Source organism: Pituophis catenifer, unplaced genomic scaffold (genome assembly GCF_029215685.1).
Source record: "Pituophis catenifer annectens isolate HBS135680 unplaced genomic scaffold, rPitCat1.0.hap2 SCAF_1, whole genome shotgun sequence".
NCBI classification, from domain to species: Eukaryota; Metazoa; Chordata; class Lepidosauria; order Squamata; family Colubridae; genus Pituophis; species Pituophis catenifer.
The window spans coordinates 137,921,185-137,946,359 of NW_027256881.1; the positions used below are offsets into that span (position 1 = coordinate 137,921,185).

The 25,175-nt window shown below is 35.9% G+C and overlaps 1 protein-coding gene across 1 annotated transcript; it reads left to right on the forward strand.

Moving 5' to 3' along the window:
- Positions 1-595: 595 nt before the first annotated feature.
- On the forward strand, positions 596-24,578 carry DDX1 (DEAD-box helicase 1). Its single transcript, XM_070932992.1, has 26 exons — positions 596-687; positions 3,217-3,268; positions 3,998-4,061; positions 4,578-4,607; positions 5,003-5,099; positions 6,664-6,711; positions 7,299-7,382; positions 7,655-7,738; positions 8,623-8,699; positions 9,544-9,616; positions 9,702-9,778; positions 10,459-10,573; positions 10,936-11,074; positions 11,219-11,279; positions 11,720-11,818; positions 12,796-12,885; positions 13,910-14,098; positions 15,652-15,703; positions 15,994-16,140; positions 16,942-17,033; positions 18,660-18,732; positions 19,608-19,680; positions 19,775-19,817; positions 20,287-20,382; positions 22,810-22,930; positions 24,311-24,578. The coding sequence occupies exons 1-26, from the start codon at positions 672-674 to the stop codon at positions 24,439-24,441; spliced, it is 2,223 nt and encodes a 740-aa protein (XP_070789093.1). The 5' UTR covers positions 596-671; the 3' UTR covers positions 24,442-24,578.
- Positions 24,579-25,175: the final 597 nt, after the last annotated feature.

Here is a 25,175-nt window from a genome sequence, read left to right on the forward strand (position 1 = left end):
CAGCAATATGTGATACTATAGCAGAGAATTTGTGATATCTTATATCTTGTATTACTCATGTTATGAGTTCATTAGTAAACCAGTGATATTGATCAGTATAAAATGTAAGACTGATTTTTTTTCTTCATTTTTATTTTTAGTTCGCAATTTTAATATTTGAAAAACGAATTAAAAAAGGATAGCCTTGCTTTAGCTGGCAGAAGTATACACACAGAGAGAATCAGCGCGTAATATTCTTAATATTAGAAGATGGGTTATTAAACGTGTCAGTTCAATCTTCCAGATGTGTTTGCATGGCAAACATCTCGGTAGTATAGGAATTCCGAACCAAATCTGAAGAGCATTAGTTTGGAAAAGCTACATTAATTCTTCCCTTATAACTACAAAACTAGAGCTACAGAAATTCGAATTAGCAACTGATTGCAGCAAAGTTTAGCTCTGTCCGGATTGTTGCAACGCTGATCTGACAACCACTAAACGCTGCGGTTTAATAATGAATTCTGCAGCGCATGCGCGACCGAGCCTATTGCAATCGCCCGGAACCTTAACTGAACGGCTGTGGTACAGACCGGCGAATTAAAGAAGAGGACTTTCAAATGCGCAGGCGCTGTGAGGTCGAGAGCCAAGAGGCTTGACGGATTGTCCGCCCGGTTGTCGGGGAGAGTGGAAGCATGGCGGCGTTTTCAGGTACGTGGCTTCTGCCAAGCCGCCTAGGATGGAGGTGGAGGAAGGCGCAACGGCATTAAACTATGATTCTGGGTACTGTTAAAGTGTGCGCTTTCGGTGAAGAGGGTTTGTTCGGGACTTTACGTAAAGCCGAGTTTCATCTCGAATCGGGTTCGGCCAAAGCTCCAGCGGTGCATGTATAGGTAGTCCTCGACTTACGACAGCTCATTTAGTGACAGTTCTAACTTACAACGACACTGAAAAAAAGCGACCTCTGACAGTTTTTTCCACACTTAACAACCGTTTGCAGCATCCCTGTGGTCACATGATCAAAATTCCCTTGGATTCCCCTTTTGCGATCTTCCGACAAGCAAAATCAATGGGGAATCCCAATTCACTTAACAACCGTGTCACTAATTTAACAAATGCAAGGACTCGCTTAACAACCGTGGCAAGAAAAGTCATCAAATGGGACAAACTCAACAAACGTTTAAACTTAGCAACATAAATTTTGGGCTCAGTTGTGGTTGTAACCTGAAAATCTTTAGGAAGGGGCTCTCAAAGGGGGAGCCAGTTCCTTTTTAAAGGCCAGTTCCATGTATGGCTCAGCAGATCAACCATCAAACTCCTAGAGCCAGTATATTAGGAGAATTCACTTTCCAAATCCTTTGGTTGTTTGCAGGCTGCAAGACTAATTTATAATAATGTAATTGACACCAGAGAATCTAGGAATGCTCTGGAACTATGCCTACATTATGTTCTAGAGTACCATGTTGGGATTATAATGGCAAGCGCCCACCCTTGCCTAGAAAGAGTGTTTCTGAGCATTGGGAAAGTGCTTTTCCCTTGTTAAAATTAAGATATATATGCAAATCAATCTTACATTTAGACCTTTTTATGTTTGGTATAGGGATGGACTTTGTCTTTTCAAAGTGTATCCTTTTCTATATGTGAAAATGGAAATATTTAATAATTTTTGTATGCAGTAGAATAAGAGGACCTGATTTTCAGAATGAGAACAAGCTAACTTAGTTCAGGCAAGACAGCAGTGTTGATTTGTGTCATATTTTGATTCTGGGATAAAGGAATCAATTGTCTCTGAATGGATTTGCATTTTTAAGGAAGGTTTGTAGTTTGTGTATATAAGAGATTCTTTGGAATGCTTGTGCTGCTGTGCTGCTGTATCTAATGCATTTGGTACAGGAGGAAAATCTTGCAAGGCTCAGAAATAAATGCCTTGTTTACATGAACATAGTAATGCTGTTTTTAATAATGTGCTCAAATATCAATCTATGGATAGATTAGAGCCAGATTAGAAATTTACTTTATCTTACTCTAATCTCATTGTCAGCTAATTCAAAAACTAATTTTATATTTGCCAGAACAGAAAGGTTAAGTATCAAATCGATAAAGTTGGTTTGTCTTTTCTCCCACAGCCTTGCCAAATCTAAGTATGTTATTGAAAATTGACTGTTTTATGCTCCACCATGAGAGATGAGGTTGGTGGATATGTAGAAGAGGGCTTTCTCTACTACAGCACCAAGATTTTGGAAGATTTTATTCAGGAGGTTTTGCCCAAAGGAAATGGATACAGTTATTCACTTAATAAAGAAGCGCCGAATCGGATCCCAAAATTTGTTTTCATTTTACTTAAAGAATTAAACCTTTGGTTTTAATTCATTACGTCTCTGGGATGAAAATGTTTCTACAATCTAAAAACGATATATTGATTGTACTGGAATGAAATAACATAGCCTAAGCCCGTGATGGCGAACCTATGGCACGTGTGCCACAGGTGGCACGCAGAGCCCTCTCTGTGGGCATGCAAGCCATTGCCCAGCTCAGCTTCACCATGCATGCATGTGCACCTCCCGCTAGCTAGCTGATTTTTGGGTTGTTGGCGTGGGGGCAGGGCGCATGGGGGGAGACATGGGCATGTGCATGGGTCGCACACACATGCACGGGGACAGGGGGACCGGCACACACACCCATACCAAAAAGGGGCAAGGGGGGATATAGCATGCCCCTGTGGCCTGTTTTTGGTCCCAGGAGGCTTCAGGGAGGCCTGCCAGGTCCAAAATAGGCCGCATGTGTGGGGGACGAGTGGGGGGCATTGCATTATGGGTGTGGGCACATGCGCGTGCAACCCCCGTGCGCTCCCCCCGCTTTTGGCACGTGACGGCAAAAAGGTTAGCCATCACTGGCCTAAGGTATTGCTTTGTAGAATCCCAAAACTAAAAAAGAAAACATCTAACCATATATATAAATAACCTATTTACTATTTAAAAGCAGGTGATTCTTTGAGAAGGTTGGTTGTCAATGGGTTGGGAAATATAACAAAGAATTAATTGATTATATAAAGATTCAGAAGCTATGAACCTTGAGACCATATTTGTTTTTGGTTCGTGCAGATTTTAGTGCTTCATACAGCATTCTAGCATGCCTATAATACTGCAACATTAAAATTTGTAACACATTTTTTGCAAGCTTGTTTTTCTTCCTCCAAATGTAGTAATACAGTTTGTTAACCCTATTGCTTCTTGGTTGCAGAAATGGGTGTTATGCCAGAAATTGCTCAAGCAGTAGAAGAAATGGACTGGCTGTAAGTATGATTATTTCCTTTTATCCCCAGTTTTCCTAGTGGGATGGAAAGGAATGTTCACTGATACTGAGGATTCTAAAAATCTTGATTCAATTCAGTGCAAGATACTTAAGGCAGTGATTTAACCATTTATTTAGGAGAAAAACGTAGCTCCTCTCAAAACCCAGTATGCCAAAAAATTAAGCTTGTAAACAATTTAGATTTTACAGTATAGTAAATTTTATCCAAAGGGATCACTGTCTCATTCAACTTCTCTTGTACAATGTCCTGTGCATGATCTTTTTTTCCTCTTTTCGCATGGCAAAGAGATTGCTTAAACAAACTGTGTCTTCCTGCTTTTCTCTTCAGCAGGGCAGAGAAAACACTATTCTGTAAAAGTGTTAACAGCAAATTAACAAACTCAGCTCTATGACCTTAATTAATTGATTAGAACTCTTGGCCTGCTTTCACCTGCTGCCTGAAAACCAATCAGTTTCACAATAAAGGCTTTAGTTGTCAGACACATGATTGGAGCAAGATGGGTGACAAACTAATTTAATAAATAAAAAGTAAAATAAATAAACATGCATTGTCTAGAAAATGAATTTATTGTTACTGTCATTTGCAAATGGTTGCTCTAAATGCGGTGGGGTTCTTTTACAAACAAAATAATCTGAAAATATATCTTGAAGATGTTTGGATTTTGGTTTTTTAATAAAGTGAGAGAGACTCATTATGGTTTTACATTAGTCTGCCTACAGATATCCAAGCAGAGTCCATTCCATTGATTTTGGGAGGAGGCGATGTACTCATGGTATATATCACACTAATCTGTTTTATAGAATAATGTTGCATGATATAGCAGTTTATTCATTCTGCTTTGTGTCAGACTGTATTTCCACTGTTAATTCAAATTTTATATAGCATTTTAGTATACTGTAGTAATGTTGCTTACATATTTATTGGAAAATCACAATTTGGAGATGAACAGGATGAATTGAATATGCAGGTTACACAATGAAATTGAGTAAGTTAATATTCTTTTTAAAATTTCAGTAATTCTGCATTTTTGATGCTTCACTCATCTAAGATTAGCTAAACTCTACAATATATGTTTCCTAAATGACTTTTTAAAACAGAATAACAAAGCTAATTTTGTTTTGAATTTTTTTGTTTTGAAATTGTTACAAATGACATAAAATCGTTATCAACAGCTAAGATATCAGTGTTTTGGGATTTTACAATGTTTATACTGTTAACACACAACTATTTAATCTTGCATTACCAAAAATAATTTATATCTTCATGTTTTATTAAATTTTCTACACAGGCTGCAGAAACTGGGAGTGGAAAAACTGGTGTAAGTAAAATTAGTATTTTGCAAAGTAATATGCAATTATATACTCATAAGGTATGCAGTTCTGTGGAAATATAAAGTATTAATAAGTGATAGCATGTTTATCCAACAGCTTGTACTGTAAATTAGTTTAGCCTAAAGGTAAAGTATACCCATGTTATGATCTGGGTGACTCTAAGAGACTTAATCACGGATATCTTGTCAGTAAATATTCTCTCCATAGGTGTGGCTTAAAATGTTATATCATTGTATCAACATTGCTGATGTTAATTTATTAATTTTAATAAATTAATTAATTTTAAAAATAAACTCTGGTCTTATTTCTTTTTAGCCAACTTTATTTTGTAACACAGGCTTTGAATAACATTATTAGTGAAATAGATAACTTTATATTCCAGGCATTCAGCATCCCAGTTATTCAAATTGTTTATGAAACACTAAAAGACCAACAGGAAGGAAAAAAGGGTAAAACTACTATTAAAACCGGTGGAGGAGGTAAGATTTTTCTCCAGGGTTTGCTAAAATGTATATATTCTATCTATCTGGAACCTAATGTGAATTGAAATTTCTGTATATAGCTTATTTATAATTACAGATCTCTGTCCATAAATAACATGCATAAGAATAATTCAACTATTATTTAATAAAAAGCAGCTGTTATATACTCATCTTGGGCTAAAAGGAAGTGTGACATTAGTGTCATACTTGACTTATGGTATTGTGGAATAATTTTGTGATGTCAATCATTTTGTAAGCTGAATAACTGACTTAAGGGTTTAGGGTTTTTTTTTTACCTGTCTGATAACTTTTAGAAATGTTGGTTACTTCATAGTTATTCTGTACATTTTTAATCAATGTATATGGCTGCCCATCTCGCCATGGTGAGTTTGGGCAATCGTTAAAGACACAACCAGCAAAGAAAATCAAATACATAACTGGCAACCCGGATGAAAGACCCAATACAATTACAGTGAATATAACTATCTCATGAGTCTGACAGTCCAATCTCCAAGCCCAGGAATGCAGCTGCTACTTCAAGGCTTTGCAAAAGGCCAAGAAGGTCACAGTCAATCTGATCTCTTGGGGAAATGATATGCCAAAAGATAGATGCAATGGCAGAAAAGACTGACCTGGGTTCCTCCATTTGACATTCCGTAATGGATGTGACTGGGTAACATGCCTCTCCTGTCAGGATGTAATGCAATGGGGAGAAACAAAGGGGGAAAGGTTTATAACACAGAGAAAAAGTGAGGGATCACGTACAACATTAGCTGATGGGACTGTAAATGGAAGGATGATGTTGTCAACATTAAAGCTGATTTTTTTTTGGTACAGTTTTGCCTTATCTTAAAATTCAGCACGGACAGGGTTTTTATAGTTTTTCAATTTTCTGCCATAGTGTATTATTATTTATACAATCTAATAGTACACTGGAATATAAAATGTCCTAAAATCTAGAACATAAAATAGCTTTTAGAAACATTGGTTACTGCTAAAAAGGACAATTTCTGCAGCTTTCTTTTTTTAAAAAAGCATTTAAAATATAAATATATTTCAGTATATTACATCTGATTTCTGATATAAAATGTATTATATCATTGTATCTCAGTATATATAATGGTACAAAATAATTACAAAACATTTTAAAAATAAAATTATAAAAGTTATGCAAGTGTAAGAACCTGAACATATGCAGTCACAATTTTGTGAATATTTCTTCAAAATTTTCATGTCTAAATTAGATGTGGGTTTCTTTATATATCCATATCGGTATATCAAACTTTTTAGCTGTCTAGAGCAGTGGTTCTCAACCTGTGGTCCGTGGATCCCTGGGTACGATGTTGTCATGGGTTCCGCGAAGGCTTAAAGAAATGTTATGATTTAAATCTTGAGTTAAGTCTTGGAGGTCTGTGGCCACAAAAGATATTTCAAGAGGGTCCATGGTGAAAAAAAGGTTGAGAACTACTGACCAAAATACTATCATTTTCTACTTTTGAATGTGGGAACTTATCATTCTACAGATGAAAAATATGTCTTTTTTCTGCTTTTTTTCCTCAAGTGCTGAACAAATGGCAAATGAATCCCTATGACAGAGGAAATGCATTTGGTAAGCCGTCTATAAATCTATAGATCATACAGTTACAGTAACTTGGTAACTACCGTATATATGTATGTGAAATCTTGGGCTTGAGATCCTACCGGAAGCTGAGTTTCATAGATAAAGAAAACAGTATAAATATGCCAGCAGAGGTTTTTTTTCCCTGTTAATATCACTGGATAAAATTGAGTAGTATTATTTTAATGTGAATTGAAATTGGGGAAGCCATAATAGTTTAATACAGCTTTGCTCAGCCTGATCTGCAAAACCTTTGGAGCTATATATCACCTCATCTCTGGCCATTGGCTCTAATGTCTGAGACTATTGAGATTTTTTTATCCAGAACCATGAGAAATACTGGCTTAATTCAAAATTTCCACTGTGTTTTTAGTGTTGCTCAAAAATCATGGGAAAGTGATAACTCTTTATAAGAGCTGTTATTCCATAGATATATTCCATTTGCCCATTGTAAATTATTTTTTTAAAAATATTTTACAAAACAGTGTGCACTACATATTTTGTTGCTTGAATATGAGGTGACATTGCAAAAATAACTAAGAGTTATTTGTATTTTTAACTCCTTTTGCTTTTTTTAGCTATTGGAGCTGATGGTCTGTGCTGCCAAAGCAGGGAAATAAAAGAATGGCATGGATGTCGATCAACTAAAGGCATAATTAAAGGTACTAAACAACAGTGGTTATGCTTATGTGTGAAAAATTAGGAATACTTGAGCCAAAATATTCAGGTTTTTCTCTACTTTAGAGAGAATAGTTAAAGATTTAGACAAGGTAGCAATTTATAAATCAGTATAACTGAGAATAACCTCACTATTTTGGAGGCTACAATAATTATTTACTACCATATTTTGTATTCGGGTTAAATGTATCGGTTGATTTGATCATACTAGTGTATTGAAGACAAAATCAGTTGTGTGTATTCTTAATTGTTTTAGGAAAATATTATTACGAAGTATCCTGTCGTGATCAGGGTTTGTGCAGAGTTGGATGGTCCTCTTCTCAAGCTTCATTAGATTTGGGTGAGTAGTTTCATTATAATCAGGATTAAGTACTGACCCTTAATGATGACTGTGGATTGTTAAGCCACACATTTTAAAGAAAGTTCATAATGCTAAAGATTGTTCGAGTTTTCTAACTGGAAAAACTAGGCATCAGTTTGTGCACGCGAGTGTGTGTCTGTATATATTATTTTCAGCGAATCTGATATGCAACTGTTTTTAGTAATTTATAATAGTCTCCATCAACCACTTAGATAAAGACTTTGCAGTAGAATCACCCAGCTGAGAATTTTGTTTGTGCCAGCACTTGCATGGCAAGACTTTGGCCTTAACAATGATTAATTGTATTAGAACAATGGTTTATGTTCCATCTTCATGCCTCTCCAAATGGTTAACAGTCCGTGACTGGACTGATCATAATGTCACCAAAATAGGTATATTCTTTTCCATATGTCAATATCCATTCATGTGAGGGAGTACAGAATGTCAGTGGAGGAGGAGGACAATTTCTGCACAGAGACAACATATTCACAAATCCCATATTTGTTTCAGCGCAGAGTTAATGAGCATTCTACTGAATGGAAAATATATGGCATTCTTATCTCAAAAATTTAAGAAACTAAAATACATGTTTTGTTCCTATACCCAGTGGAAGATCTTGCTCTTTTTACAGACTGAAGGTCCAAGTGAGAGTATATTATTGAGAAAATTGGTGTTTTTATTGAATTTCTCCTTCCCCTACAGCCCAGCATAAATTCTCACATTCTTCCTGAATTTTCCAGTTTGGGCAGATAAAAAGGCAAAGTGAAGAAAAAAAAAGTACCAAAATCTCTACCCTCTTCTCTTCTTCCAATTTTTAATCAAAAACTGTGCTTTTTAATTGTGATTTCTTAATTATTCTTTAGGTACTGATAAATTTGGCTTTGGCTATGGTGGAACCGGAAAGAAATCTCATAATAAACAGTTTGATAGTTATGGGGAGGTATGTTTTCTTTCCTATTTTTAAGCAAAATATTATAGGGAATTGAGACTGATTCTGAGGAAGTAAGTTCAGTTTATAATTCAGCTGCAGAGGTCTCATAAAGGAAGGGGTATGGAAGTAGGATTTGTCTAAAAGGTTATTTTTTTAAAAAAATCATCAAATTAAATATTTCTTTGGGATCAGGAAAAGTTTAGGTTTAATATTGTGTTCTCTGGAGGTCTATGCTTGCATTTTTTGTCAGAATCACATTTTTAAAAAAATTATGGTGATCTGAGCTTCAGCATTTTGTTAGGAGAGAATCATGATATTATGGCCAAAGAAAATATTTGAAGTGGGCATGAACTTAAAAGTTCCTCCAAGTTTATAAATAAAAGAAATGTCAGGATTAGGTTTAGAGGATGTTACTTGTAATAGCGAGAATACAATGAGAATATCCTGAGAGACAGAAGAAAGGAGAACTGTAACCAGGTCAAGTGTCAGATAAGAGATATCTCAGCCCACAGAATGGATGGGAACAGAGAAAGCTCAGAAAAGACCCTCCCTGATTCCCTGCATGGTGGACAAGGAAGGACAGAAGTCCTTTCAACAGATTCTGTTATGGTAACCTTACAATAAAAGTAGTGTTAGCATTCAGATTTTTTGTTTCTTATCTGGATTACCTCAAAGGGCAGACATCTATCATCATCTAGTATGTTTCTTCCATCTAGCATCCAGCTCTGAGCAGATAGAAGTGATTTTGTCTGTAAAATGTTCCTTGAACTCCTGTCAGGTCATCTTTGATTTTCATTTTTTGCCTTCATATGACAAGTTTCAAGGATATAACAACTCCCTTTTGTTTTTGCAGGAATTCACCATGCACGACACAATAGGTTGTTATATAGATGCTGATAAAAGTCAAATCTCATTTTCAAAAAATGGTAAGTGATCTGTGTTTTTTTCCACTAAGCAATTAATTAATTGTATTGTTGAGATAAATATTTCCACACAGTCCTTTTATTCCAGGAAAAGATCTTGGACTTGCATTTGAAATTCCACAGCACCTAAAAAACCAGGCCCTCTTTCCAGCTTGTGTCCTAAAGGTAATCTTTTTCTCATTCACAAGGGTTAAGAGCTATGCTAATCAGATTTAAAAACATATCACGGTCCCTCTTTTATGATTATTAAAACTGCTGTGTCTTATAGGGATAGTGGAGGACAAGCAAGTGTTGTAATTTTACTTCTGTGTCTATTTACAGTGTAACCAAGAAAATAGTTAATCAGCTTTATTGTAAGGAAACACTAATAGAGTTGTTTGAAGGGTAGATTTTATAAATAATTGGAGACATAAATAATAGCATTAAAAAAAATGGTTAATCAGCTTTATCCCTAAAGGAATACTAATAAGGTAATTTATAGGGTAAATCTCAAAAATTATTTAAGACATTAGTAATAATGTTATTTTTGAATTTGTGTTCTTTTTAAATGACAAGATGTCATCCTGTATCACAATTCACTTCAAAAATCAGTCACGCAAATGTCCTCTGGTTGCAGATTATGCTAATTAAGATAAAAACAAGAGACTTTAACGTTGCAAGGTGAAAATCAGATGTCAAGTTGTATGGGAAATAATTTAGAAAAATGTCTTCCTCACTCTGAAAATGGTTTTTGGAGGCAGATTTTAGCGTACCAGCAGCAATTGATATAAATATTTTGAGTATTTAGTCTCTCCCATTTTGGTAATCTTCACATATTTTTTTTTCCTTTTACACATCCTTCTCAGAATGCTGAATTAAAATTCAACTTTGGTGAAGAGGACTTTAAGTTTCCACCCAAAGATGGCTTCACTGCTATTGATAAAGCTCCCGAGGGTAATGTTATGAAGTCCCAGCACACAGGTATGTTAGGGGCCTCATCAAATTTAAGGATTAGCCATTTCTGTAAGCTACCTGGAGTTACCTTGAGTTAGTTTATATGGACAGCCATATAATTGTTCTTAATAAATAAATCAGTGCAAAAGAGTTAAGAACATGAATCTTAGATAAGATAAGTCATAGTTATAACAGACCCATTGAAATCAAATGAACTCAGGTGGCCAATGAGTAATTTAAGTCCCATTTATTTCTATGAATCTCTTTTTTTCATGCTGCTTTATGTGAATCCAGAATACTGTCTTTTAGACTTTCCTACTTTATAAGTAAATATATTTAAAATTATTTTTGGCTATCAAAACCAACATTTCTGTCCTGTTCCATTTAAGGAAGTGCACAAGTAGCACAGTCCAAGAATTTACCAAATGCTCCCAAAGCTTTGATCGTAGAGCCATCCAGAGAGTTAGCAGAGCAAACTCTGAACAATGTGAAACAATTCAAAAAATATGTTGAAAATCCTAAATTAAGGTAAGGTCAAATGAGTGAATTTAGAGGTGAGAATGAAAATGGAAAAATTTGCATTTTTTCATGTAAATTCATCACATTTTTCTTTTGTTCTGGAGAGAATGACTGAATAGCACAATATATGATCTGCTGCTCTACTTCTCCTAGGGAACTCCTGATTATTGGTGGTGTTGCTGCAAGAGAGCAGCTCTCTGTACTGGAGCAAGGGGTAAGTGAAACTTCGTTCATCTTGTGTAATTTTCTTTTTAAGTATACAGGTTTATTTAGTTGTTCAAGTCAGATGAAAAGCTTTTTTCTTTTAAATTATAAAGATGACTGTAATCAAAAAAGGCAAATACAATCCCTCCTCCCACCCTAGTAACACAGGGATGGGTGAAGTCTATAATATGAATTTATAACAATTTAAATACTGAGGTAGAATTCTTGTTCCCCTTCAATAATTTACATGTGTATGGATGCAAATCGAGATCAAAAAGAAAAACTATTATAAAGCAGTATGTACAGTTAATGCTTTTTAAGTATTGCTTTTCCCTACCCAGTTTTAAGCATCTCTTTAAAAAATTTTAAAGAGAGCTTCTTTAAAGAAAGGCATAAAAATGGTGTTGCTGCTTCCATTTTATTTTGTCAAATACATTTTTAATTTTACAGGTGGACATAGTTGTTGGAACTCCAGGAAGACTGGACGATCTTGTTTCGACTGGAAAATTGACTTTATCTCAAATTAGGTTTCTAGTTCTTGATGAGGCTGTGAGTATCAAGCACTTTTTAAAGTGATCTATTAACATAAACATACATATTAGTGCTTTGGTGATAATTCCCTTGATTCTGTAGCATGCATGACCCAGACATGCATTGCATGGCCAGAGATTTTGCTCTGATCTGAAGCTAAAAGAGACATGCAAGAGCTGCTCAAATCCTGGCTAGGTTTTGCAGTTAGAAATGATCAGCAAATGTCTTTTCAAAAAGGTGACTCAGAAGAGTGGTTGCATTGCAGCTTTAAGTATCACCCCATTTTTTAAAAAATATTTATTAGATTTTTTTATCCAGCTTTTATTATTTTTATAAATCACTCAAGGTGACAGACATTTATAATACTCTTTCTTGTTTCTATGTTCCCCACAATAACAACTCTGTGAAGTGAGTTGGGATGAGACAGAGTGACTGGTCCAAGTTCACCCAGCCAACTTTTGTGCCTAAAATGGGACTAAAACTCACAATCTCCTGGCCAGTAGCCTGGTGCCTTAACCACTAGACTAACCTCTTCTCTCTTTTTACTCTCTTGTTAGCTTTTTATGTACTTCCCAAATTCATCCTGAATTCATTTATTAAACAAATTTATATGGCTGCTCAAGTCACACAAGTGACTCCGAGCATCTTACAACATTAAAAAAATCATAACAAAAAAATCAATTTTAAAAACCCCATCTGACACCCCACTCCACCCCATGACAGCAGCAACCCAATCAAATTAACCTCTTGATTGGCTCCATTTCCCTTTGGGTCTCCAGGCCCACTGACATGACACGAATGTAAGATAAGCAAGACAAATTATAACTATTCAGAGTGGCTGCCATCTGTCCTCATTTTCATCTGTCTGATTTTTTCACGGCATGTCCTAATTTGTTAACCGGATTTGATGGAATCATCCGACTAATAGCCACACATCTTAACTTTAGAATCTAGGCAATTTAATGAGACTGTTAACATCTCTGTTCCCCGCACAGGATGGCCTCCTTACTCAAGGTTATTCAGATTTCATCAACCGCATTCATTCTCAGATTCCCCAGATAACTTCTGATGGGAAAAGGTTGCAGGTATGAAGTTTGCTTACTATTTCTGCGTTGACATTTTCCAAAATTTGCTAATACAATAATCTAGCAAATGTTGATCTCTTAACTATCTCTATTTAGGGGAAAGTAAATTTTAGACAGTGGAGCTTTAGCAAATCATAGGCAGACACACTTTATTCTGTATCTGTTGATTGGGATAGTCACATTATAAATTGGCGTGAAAAATAATAAAAACCTTTGCCTTCTATATCTCCCAAAGCAGTGTTTCTAATTATCTGTATCAGTTATTTCTTTTGCAAGGGAAAACGACACTAGGGAGAATGGCCATGCTAACCAAAGAAAGAAGTTGGCTGCTCTTTTGTTTTTGTTTTATGTGTGCACATCTAACATCACAGAAGACTTCAAACTATATGTGTGACAAATTGTACATATTCAATAAGCATAGTTTTCAACTTAACCATTTCCTTATAGGCATTTTGGTAGAACAAAAGTTACGGCTCAGGGCTCTAGGACAATACTGTTACAATTAAAGAGAACAGTCCTAATAAGAGGAGGGAGGAAAGGCTGATGGGACAGATATTTTCAGAACCCTGCCAGTTTCCCAAAGCAAAAGGACAGAGGGCAGCTCTACCATTTTCTTTCTGCTTCATAGATGTGGACAAAGACTCTGGCCCTGGAGATTTTTGAAGGAAAATAAATGAGGGTTGAATCTGGTAAATCCAGAGTTTCCTCTGAGCTGCTCCTTTGTGGGATTTTATGCTATCAGCAGGGGGGGAAAAACAGGAAGAAATTTATTTAGAGGTTCAAATCATATCTCCCACACAGCCCTTTTTCTGTTAGCAAAACAGTGCCATCTCCCCATCTTGATTTCTCATAAACAACTGTCCAAGAGGCTTAGGGTTTTACTGAGTTGTGGCTATGCTTTCATTCATCATTGCCAGTTATACAAGGCTCAATAACTGATATGAAGTATATAACAATGTACACTCTGCACAGACACCCTCATTCTAAAACTTCAGCCTTAACCTGAAACTATTTGTGTTTTAAGGTCATCGTGTGTTCTGCAACTCTGCATTCATTTGATGTAAAGAAGTTATCTGAGAAGATTATGCACTTCCCCACTTGGGTAGATTTGAAAGGCGAGGATTCTGTCCCAGATACCGTGCACCATGTTGTTGTACCTGTGAACCCCAAAATTGACAAACTCTGGGAGAAGCTTGGTAAAAATCACATCAGAGTAAGTGTAAACCAAAGTGTTTAGTTTTCAGTTTGCTGAAAATTAAAGGCAAACAGACATGGCCTAAGTCAAAGTGGAATTTTATTTATTTATTTATTTATTAATCAAATTTCTGTACCGCCCTACTCCCGAAGGACTCAGGGCGGTGAACAGCCAAGATAAAATATAGATAATACAAATATTAAAAATCCCTTAAAATTATTAAATATTTTGGCCGAAACACAGATTAAAACACCCAATTTATAAAATCACGAATTAAAAAATTTAAAAGAGGAGAGTTAGGCCAGGCCAGCCTGCTGAAATAGAAAAGTTTTGAGAGCACGGCGAAACGTGCGCAGGTCCGGGATCCTCCGTTTCTCTGGGGGGACCTCGTTCCAGATGATAGGTGCCCCCACAGAGAAGGCTCTCCCCCTGGGGGCCGCCAGTCGACACTGTTTGGCCGACGGCACCCTGAGGAGCCCCTCTCTATGGGAGCGTACTGGTCGGTGAGAGGCTATTGGTAGCAGAAGGCGGTCTCGTAAATACCCCGGTCCGATGCCATGGAGCGCTCTAAAGGTGGTAACCAAAACCTTGAAGCGCACCCGGAAGACCACCGGGTGCCAGTGCAGCTCGCGCAGAATGTTGCAAAGTTAGAGGAACACTTGATTTCAAATCTCAAATGGGGTGGGGGTTTTAAAGACTGGTCTAACTTATCATAGTTGGCTAAAAAGTGAAAGCAGGGCAGTCTGTACGTGGTAACGCATAAAAATAGGTACAGTGTGCTACAGGCTGACTTGATTTAATTCATGAAAAGTGAGCAGAACCTTATCTCAATTTAGATGATTGCAGGGCTGAACTGAGGATGAAGCAAAATAATGTTATTTGAATGTGTATTTAAATAAATACCCTGTTTCCCCTAAAATAAGACATCCCCTGATAATAAGCCCAATCGGGCTTTTGAGCGCATGCGCTAAAATACCCCCCCCCCCAAAAAATAATCCTTCCCCGAAAATATTTAACCTCATGCGCAGCCGGTCCCTGCCATTTCCTCTGGTTAGGTTTAGGGAGACAGAGCTGGAAATCAGGTAAGACGGCAAGAGGATCCTCATCTTGCTCCACACGCCCCAAAATAATAAGACCTCCCCGAAAATAAGGCCAAGTGCTTATTTTGGGGTTCAAAAAAATGTTAGACAGGGTCTTATTTTCGGGGAAACACGGTAATTGAATGGGAGAAATAATCATTCTGTTGCACTCTAGAAGGTATGGGTTGGCATATTTATCCAAATATATTAGTGGAAGTAATTAACTTGTCAACTTAAATTTTATTTTTTAGATTTGGATTTAAAAAAAAAAAAGACTTTAACACCTTTTGGTTGATGGGAATTATTCATTAGACTGAAAGGATAAATATATATTCATTTGTTGTAGTTGTTTGCTGCATTTCCCCAGAACTCTGCCCAATAAAAGCATTTGTTATATTTTAAGATAGCGTCATGATTTAAGAGATCTTGTAGGTCATCTTGCTATGAAATACCTTTAGTCACAGTTTTAATTATCATAATTTAACTTTGCAGACGGATGAGGTGCACGCAAAGGATAATACAAGACCTGGTACAAATTCTGCAGGTAATGACTGCATTGATCAAGCTGCTATATATTAGTCATAGATATAATGATGAAAAGTTTGTCTGAACCAATTTCTTATATTTTGCTTTAAAATTCAGATCCATGGTTTTTTTTCCTTGATCAGAAGAGGTTTAAAAAACTAAAAAAATAGTTAAAATTTATCAATATTATTCCCAAACAATTGCTATAATACTTTATTAATGTAGTTTCAGAATAAATTGATGAGTTTTCTGTGTGTAATGTATTTGAAGTATTGTGTAGGAATAATATCCTTTTTTTTTTTTTTTCAGAAATGTGGTCAGAAGCAATTAAGATTTTAAAAGGAGAATATGCTATTCGTGCCATCAAGGAACACAAGATGGATCAAGCAATAGTCTTCTGCAGAACTAAAATAGATTGTGACAATATGGAACAATACTTTATACAGCAAGGAGGAGGTAATATTTCTGTGCCTGTTAATGCTTCGCTCCTTTCTTTTATGAATGTATTTTTTCCATAGGGTGGTTTTTTTTTTTGTTTTTTTTTGCAAAGGATAACTTTTCACAAAAGATACTTTCCTACTGGTAGGATTGCTCTTTTTTTCACTACTTTTAAAAGGTGGAATCGGCATCACATAGGCATTTCTGCTACAATAAAAATATTTCTTGCAGCAATTCAAGGATCCTCTTTTGATTTTTGATTTTTTTTTTAAGTTCTGTTGTCTATTCCACAAGTGAAACAATCTCCTTTAACTTCTGTGGCAGTAAAGCAAATATCAAGGGTTACAAAAATGTCTTCAAGGCCAGTGACATGGGCATGCAACCTTGTGGGCTGTGGTGAAAGCAGAAATTGGACATGTTCAAAGTAATTGTGTACGCGCATGCGTGCATCTCAACATCTACACATTTCTCATATATCAGTTAAATTTTGGTCTCTTTCCCAATTCAAACATTTCAGTCTCCCCCTACTTTGTGTACAGTGTGAAACTAAATTTGAATTCAGTGATTTTAACTGCAAAAATGTGTAGATGGGCTTTGACACATTCTCTCTCTTTAAATGCAGTTGAGCAAGGAAATGAAAGGGTTAAAAGACCTACATCATCCACTGATGGGTGCACTGGGTGCACATCTTCAGGGACTTTTAATGTATTATAACACAGATACACAGAAACATACGTGCAAACATATGTATGCATACTGATTATGAGAATATAGTAACATAATATATGGTGTTTCTAATATTTTCTGATTGTTTTTAAGGTCCAGATAGGAAGGGACATCAATTCTCATGTGTGTGCCTTCATGGAGACAGAAAGCCTCATGAGAGAAAACAGAATTTGGAGCGCTTTAAGGTAATTATGGCTTTAGTGTACTAATGGGTCAATGGCCTCCATATTGAGAGCTGAAAATTGGACGTTTAGTTCAGTTTAATTGATGAATCGTTAATAATTGCCCAACTTAAAATATTTTTCTTGTCTGTTCAAGAGTCAGGGAGATTTCTCCAAACAGTCCTCCACAAATGGTGAGGCACTTATTTTCTAAGCCCACTCAGAGAGTGACCAGGAATCCAACAATGGATGAAGAGGCAGGGATAGATAGCCCTTTTCCTCAATTCACCATTCCTCATGCAAGCTCAGGAGTACAATATGTAAGCCCACATGCTTCTGGAGAGTCCAGATCAGCAATGGAGAGTGGAGGTATTGCAGAAGGGATAAGCTTCTTGCCATTCCTACCCTTCTCCATTCTTGCATCAATCCTAAAATATAATACACATCTGCATCCAGTATAAGATCTTTATCTTTTGGATGAAATAACTAAGGTCTGGGCAAGGCCCAGAGACTCATCTGGACTGAAACCAGCACTCTTCATAGCCAGTATGTTAAGAGAAGGGACTGCATATAACTTACCTACCTGTACAGGAAGCCAAATTCTACTGAATTCTATACAATAAACCTGTAAAACAGGAGAATATCCAACAAAAAAGGAGTTAAGGTGCTGGCCTAGAAATCAGGAGACTGGAGTTCTAGTTCTATCTTAGCCATGAAAGGCTGCTGGGTGATTTTGGGCCAGTCACTGTCTTTCAACCCAAGCCACCTCACAGGGTGGTTGTTGTGGGGCAATTAGTAGGAGAAAGGAGTATTAGATATGTTCACCACCCTGAGGTATTTATCAAAATACCTCAGGGAGCCTTGATGGCACAGCGGACTAAAGCGCTGTTAAGTAGCACTTAGCTGCCAGCTGCCTGCAATTACTGCGAGTTCAAATCTCACCAGGCTCAAGGTTGACTCAGCCTTCCATCCTTCCAAGGTAGGTAAAATGAGGACCCGGATTGTGGGGGCAATAAGCTGACTTTGTATAAAAAAAGAACACCGCTTAGGGGGCCCCGAAAGCCCTACTAAGCAGGTATATACAAAAGTATGAAGGCTATTGCTTAACGCATTGTAAGCTGCCCTGAGTCTCCGGAGAAGGGCGGCATATAAATCGAACCAATAAATAAATAAATAAATAAATAAATAAATAAATAAATAAATAAATAAATAAATTAATAATAATAAATAATAAATAAATAAATAAATAATAGAGAAGGGATAAAAATCAAATAAATAAAGAATTCTGCAACTGATCTGAGCTTGTATCCAGGACCTTCAATCCTACAGCACTCTTGTTATTCTTATAGCCAGTTGCTCAGTGGTAGCACTGCAGAAGAAGGAGGACAATTTGTCAACAACAGCATTTAGATTATGAGCCTCCTATAAGAAGTTTAGGAAAGTGAAGCATGTAGGAGTAGGAGGAATTAGTAAAAGAATAGACTTCGCCATTGTCAATTCTGTTAGGTCAAAGGCATTTTATGGTAAGCTATCTCTGGATTCAGCTTTATAGCTTTCTCTAATTATAGTTGATGCCTTGTATTTAAATGATAATGATTACATAAAAATGAAATTAGAAGACATCTAAGTTTACTCCCCTTTTCTGTTTAGAAAGCAGATGTCAGATTTTTGATCTGCACAGATGTAGCAGCCAGAGGAATTGATATCACTGGTGTGCCTTACGGTAAGAATTGTCAATACTTTACCACCATCAAGAAAGTCTACTCTTAGCTGAAGGCCTGAAGTTGTTGAGTTGGCAGTTGCAACAGAAATGCTGCTGCTGGGGAATCAAGTAAGCTGACATATGATACCAGGGTCGGATAGATAAAATATCAATTTCAGTGAGCTTTGTTGAGGTCTCTGTTAGCCCTGGCAAATGCTTATGCTAAGTGTATGTTATACACTTAGGTTGTAACTAGTGGGGGGGAGGGGGGGTTAAGTAATGCAATGTTGAATTTAGTGCGAATTGTAAATTGATACAAAGTTGTGTTCAGTGTGACTTCCAAATTCAGTTAATGTGAGGCTAGCAAGTCTGCAGTTGAGACTTCATAATATGTGCAGATGCGATTGGGGTTTTAGACGCTGCTAATCTTTGTGTGCAAAGTGGAGGAAAGGGAAGACTCTGGCACAGGAAATAACTGTACAAGATTAAAAAAGAAGAGGCTCATTATATTAAAGGAAAAAAATTGACATAATTGAATGACATGAATTTGGTCATAGCAATATTAAAGTAGGATAAGATGTTGAAATGCTTGAATCTATGATATATATGTTTTTGTTTTATTTTGCTTTTTATAACTACTTTGTGATTTTAACCCATAAATTTAAATAATAAATACATTCTTTTAATCCTTTACTGTAATACTTCAATAATAATAATATAAACCTTTATGGTTAATATTTTCCATTTCCCAATCCTGTCAAGGTGAAACCAATTATCATATTTTCCCCAGAAATATCACTTTGAAGTGTTCAGATTCATATAATGTGACCACTTTGAGGGGAATGTATTAACCACTAATTGAGATACACCTATAAATACCCTTTCCTTTTTAACAGTTATCAATGTCACACTTCCGGATGAAAAACAGAATTACGTTCATCGAATTGGCAGAGTGGGTCGAGCTGAACGGTATGTTGGAAACTCTTATTTGCCCTTCATCTTATATCACTTTTGAGATGATGAAATGAATCATCTCCCATTTTGTTTGTTTTGCTTTTTTCAGCATGGGCCTGGCAATTTCCCTGGTGGCAGCAGAGAAGGAAAAAGTAAGTTCTGCTTCCTTAAAACATGAAGATATTCAGCAGAATAAGATTCCTGTTGCTTTAGAATCATGTCGTTTGCTGTGTATTTAAAATAAGATAACATTTATTGCCACTTTTTTCTGTGAACACTGGCACACATTAAAAAAAAATACCTGTTCTCAAAAGTGTGTGTGCGCACATATACATATGTACACACATGTGCGCACACATATACATGCATATATATGTACGTATGTATGTGTATCTGTATGTATATATATAAACTACAGACCATTTAGGGGAAAATATGTGACTACATCTATGCATATAACCATTAAGAGTTTGAACTTAATTCAGTGTTATGACAATTAGCTTTCTGTACATCAAAAATGCCATGCTGGTCATTTTAATTTTCCTCCCTAAATAAATCTTTTTAACTATATTCCAGTGTTTGGTGTTTTTTCTCCTTCTAACCTTCAGATTTCTCTTTTAGGTTTGGTATCATTCATGCCCCAGTCGTGGGAAGAACTGCTACAATACTAGACTGAAGGATGAAGGTGGTTGCACTATTTGGTACAATGAGATGCAGGTAACTTTTGCTGGTTCCAGTAAAATCTTTCCTACATAACTTTGCATTTCAAGAGCAGGCCTGGTCCTTTTCGATGCAGTTTTTCAAAGTGGATATAAGATATTCAAGCCCCAATCACTGATCCACTGGAAGGTTCTAATTAAAATGTTCTGGTGTTCTGGCATAAGTCTAGCTACATTTTCATAGCTAGACCCTTTTGCAATTTCTTGGGAACTAGAGCTTCAGGTGCACAGTACAATTGCCAAGGGTAAGTCACTAGAGATGTGAAACTGAAGTTGTAATTCATGTTAAGATTACCCATATTACTCATTACAGGTTAAGCCTTTTCTTTAAAGTGCACAGTCTTTTCTACAATGCATTTCATATCTAACATCATTTAACATTTAATGTTTTAGGACATGTTGTTTGTAATCTATAACCTTAACGAAAAAAATAAAAAAGATTGTTCACTATATACAAGAACCTTCTTAGTGATGAAGTTGTCCTGACTGTGGAGATGGTGACCATGGGAACAGCTCTAGACCTGGGGTAAACCTACTGTAGCTTCTGTGCTAACATAGCAAGGATCTCTTCGCAAGAGTGAATAGACTCACATCTTGCTTTATGGATTTAGGAAGAGAAATCGATGCATTAACCATTTCAGGATGTCTTTGAGATATGGATACGCAGTTACGGTGTCCATTTTCAGTGGGAATTTACAGTAGAAAATGGGTAGTGATTTTTGGAAAACCTTTAGATTTGCTTTGAGCCTGCAGTATTTTCATGACTATGTTAAGATATGCTGGAGCTGTGTTTACCAGTAACAAGGTAAAAGGTAAAGGTTCCCCTCGCACATATGTGGTAGTTGTTCCCAACTCTAGGGAGTGGCACTCATCTCCGTTTCAAAGCTGAAGAGCCAGTTCTCCATGGTCATGTCTCCAGCATGACTAAATGCCAAAGGCGCACAGAACGCTGTTACCTTCCCACCAAAGGTGGTCCCTATTTTTCTACTTACATTTTTTACGTGCTTTCGAACTGCTAGGTTGGCAGAAGCTGGGACAAGTAATGGGAGCTCACCCTGTTATGCGGCACTAGGGATTCGAACCGCTGAACTGCCGACCTTTCGATCAACAAACTCAGCATCTTAGCCAATGAGCCATCACGTCCATTTTACCAGTAACAAACCCTAATCTAAACCAAAAGAAAAAGCCTTGACATTTGATTTCACTTGGGCAAAGAACACATACTAATGTAATAATCCAGCATTTCTCTCATATACAATGGTCTCATTACTTATTTTACAGATTGGGTTACCTTTCCCTTATAGACAATTATGGTAGTCTAGCTTTCCCCTCTTAAGCTAATCAAGTAAGTTTTCAAGATAACTCTAAAGAGAAATATAACATTGAGGCATAAATATGTTTATATTACTATGTTATATCGATATGAAATATAATATTGAGGAATAAATATTTTATATTACTATGTGGTATCCGTATGTGTAAACCACAGTCATAAACCTGAGGATGATAGATGATTTCAACTGACAATTCCTTGATAGTTGTTTGACCCTCAAGTTAATAAAATTAGACAACATACCTTTGTTAGCTTTATGCTTCTGATATAATTTCAAATATAGATACCTACTTCTTGCACTAAACTGTTGTTAGTATAATCAGTTAAGCAAGCAGACATCACTTACTAGGATTTATTTTATTTATTAAATTTATTGGCCGCCCATATTACTGTAAGCTAGGTGACATTTTGTCTGAATGTCCTTAAAATGGTTGAGGAGAGTTGAGGAATTTTAACCTCCTAAATCTCATTGATGGCAAAGTTTATAATTTGCAAAATTTTAAATCTGTTTCAGAATATTGTGTTTGCCTTAAATAAATTACAGTACTGTGGAGATACATGCATACGTCATATATACAGCCTAGCCATAAAATCTGCTTTCTTCATCGTACTGTTTGCTCCTAAGACATTACTGACATCTCTCAAGTGTATTCATTCATTGATCTCAATAGTTCCTGAGATCAATTTAGTGTGCTAAACAGTATTATGGTTTGTTTGGTGCTGATGCTTGGTGAGCACAGTTTATTATTTATAAATGAGTCGTGGTGGCGCAGTGGTTAGAGTGCAGTACTGCAGGCTTCTTTCTGCTGATCACCGGCTGCCAGCAGTTTGGCAGATTGAACCTCACCAGGCTCAAGGTTGATTCAGCCTTCCATCCTTCCAAGGTGGGTAAAATGAGGATCCAGATTGTTGGGGGCAATATGCTGACTCTGTAAACTGCTTAGAGAGGGCTGTAAAGCACTATGAAGCGGTATATAAGTCTAAGTGCTATTGCTATTGCTATTGCTATTTAAATCCATTCACTGCATTGTCTGTCATAGAGAATTGGAGATCACTTTACAGCCTGGATTTCTTTCGTTTTATGGTATTCAGCTTTTAGGTGAAGTAGAAGAGCATCTGAACTGCACCATTACTCAGGTTGAGCCAGATATTAAAGTCCCAGTAGATGATTTTGATGGCAAGGTCGCTTATGGGAAAAGAAAAGCTGCTGGTGGTAAGTGGACAAGCCTACATTTTGAAATAGAGAATTGAATTTTCTGGTCAATTATAATTTTATTATATCTGATAATTATATCTTATCTAAATGACTCAACATGGCAAAATACTTTTCAGGAATTTCAATGTTGTTGTTCTCCAATTTCAGTTCCTCTGAAATTCCTAGTTAAAAATATGAATTAGGATTCCTTTCTCTATTTATTTCAAAACCAGTTTAGGGTTCTTTTGTTGGCTTCTTTTTATGTTAGGAAATTCCTCCATGTAAAATACTTGAAGATGCTTGAAAAACGAAGTTTCTGCCTATTGCTTATTTTAACTCCCCACTTAATGTGTAGAAATGGAATTATCAAACAGATCTTATATTTTTTTATAACCCATTCCTCAGCTGTTTTCTTTCTAACTTGGCATTCAGTGTGCATTTTTCTATCTAAGAATTATATGTTAATATAAACATCTATTTCGGTTAAATGTTTTTAAATAACAAATTTATATGGAAACAGAATAGAAAAGTAGGTATGTAAGTATTCCTTAAAATATTATCATTTTGACAGTTAGGCTAATGTTAATTATATCTAGATATTATAATATCTGTTATACTATCTAGTATGTAATTTCTTATATTTGTAATTAAAATACTTATAATTAAACTTTGTCTCCCTAGGACTGGAATTCTTTCCGCAAACTAAAAAAAGGGGGGATCTACTTTGTAAACAAAGAGGGAGATTTACTTATTATAATGATATTTTAAAAGAATATTATCTATTAGGTCTGGATACAGTATAATTACAATCAAAATGATTGCATATTCAGAATGGAATTTATTTCAGAATTTCAAATTTTTAAAAATATTTTCATACAGCATGGATATTTGCTATTTCAAAAGATTAGTGTACATAAATCTAAGCTCTTTAGATCAAAGACACTTTTTTTTAATCCAGCAAAATAAATACAGCTTTTATGTTCTTGCTTGCTTGCTTGTTTTCAAATACCCCTAAATCACACAGGTATAGCAATGCCATTTGTGGTAAGGCCCCAAATTTGTGAGTACAGTAGTGGGATTATTGGGGCAGTTTCTTTAGTGAACTTATTAGAGGCTTAATACACCTTTTTTTTAAAAAAAAAAACCTACATCTTTAAAATGGACAATTATGCTGCCATAATTCAATAATTTGTTGCTGATTTTGATAATATTATTTTGGGCAAGGCTTAAAAATAGACCAAGATCCACATGCGGACCACAAGAGGCTCACTTCATCTTTGACTAGTAATGTTTGATGGGGCAAATTTTTATTAGAGATTCCATATAGAAGAATAATCAATATTCTGAATGATTGTATCTCCATAGAGAAAAATGATAACAGACTTTGGATCTTTGCAGGTGGAACCTACAAAGGCCATGTGGACATTCTGGCACCCACAGTGCAAGAGCTGGCTACCCTTGAAAAGGAAGCTCAGACATCTTTCTTGCATCTTGGTTACCTCCCTAATCAGCTGTTTAGAACATTTTGAGTTGTGCTTCAGGTGAAACTTGGGTGTTCAGCCTGTATGAAGAAGATGCTGCGGCTGTACTGACTTTATGTCAATCTTGCATGTTCACCAACCTTACAAACCTTGATGAATTAACTAGTAGTATTGATCCAATAAAAGTGAGCTGCTCATAATCACATTTGTGTTTTATATTTTCTTTTCCCTAAATGTGTTAGAAGGATAATGATTCTCACTTAACACATTGTTTAAAAGTTCGGAATTTGTTTCAGTCATCATCAAATTTGGGCTTTGATGGATGGGAAAAAAATTAAACGTTTGCACAGTGTTTCAGAGAGTTTTTAAAATGAGCTCGATTCTAAACGTTCAGGGAGATTCAAGTTCTACACAAGATAACTCACGTTATAAACACTACATGTGTGTAGAAAAAAATGAAGGCACCTGTACTGAAAAAGCAAGCAATATTAATAACTAACATTGAGTTTATAATCAAATTAATCAAATAGATTAATAGCAGTTCTATCTCTGGATGTTTTTTTTAACATGCTAATCTCACAATGATCCAACTATGTAAATATTTCAGCAGTCATGAGATCCCAAACGGAACAATTCCAGCACACTTTTGCTTTTACTTTGTAAAATTGTAAATTTTACAAGTAAAATTTACTTTGTAAATTTGTAAATTGAAGAACAGTATGAAATAGCAAGAAATAAATTATGGGACGACTGATTATATAGAATAGGAATAGGAATGGAAT

Excerpts from the sequence above, each read along its gene's own strand:
- DDX1 (XM_070932992.1), top strand. Across the intron at positions 9,779-10,458 it reads TTCCAGCTTGTGTCCTAAAG|AATGCTGAATTAAAATTCAA; the intron begins GTAATCTTTTTC and ends CATCCTTCTCAG. Across the intron at positions 19,818-20,286 it reads TGGCAGCAGAGAAGGAAAAA|GTTTGGTATCATTCATGCCC; the intron begins GTAAGTTCTGCT and ends TTTCTCTTTTAG.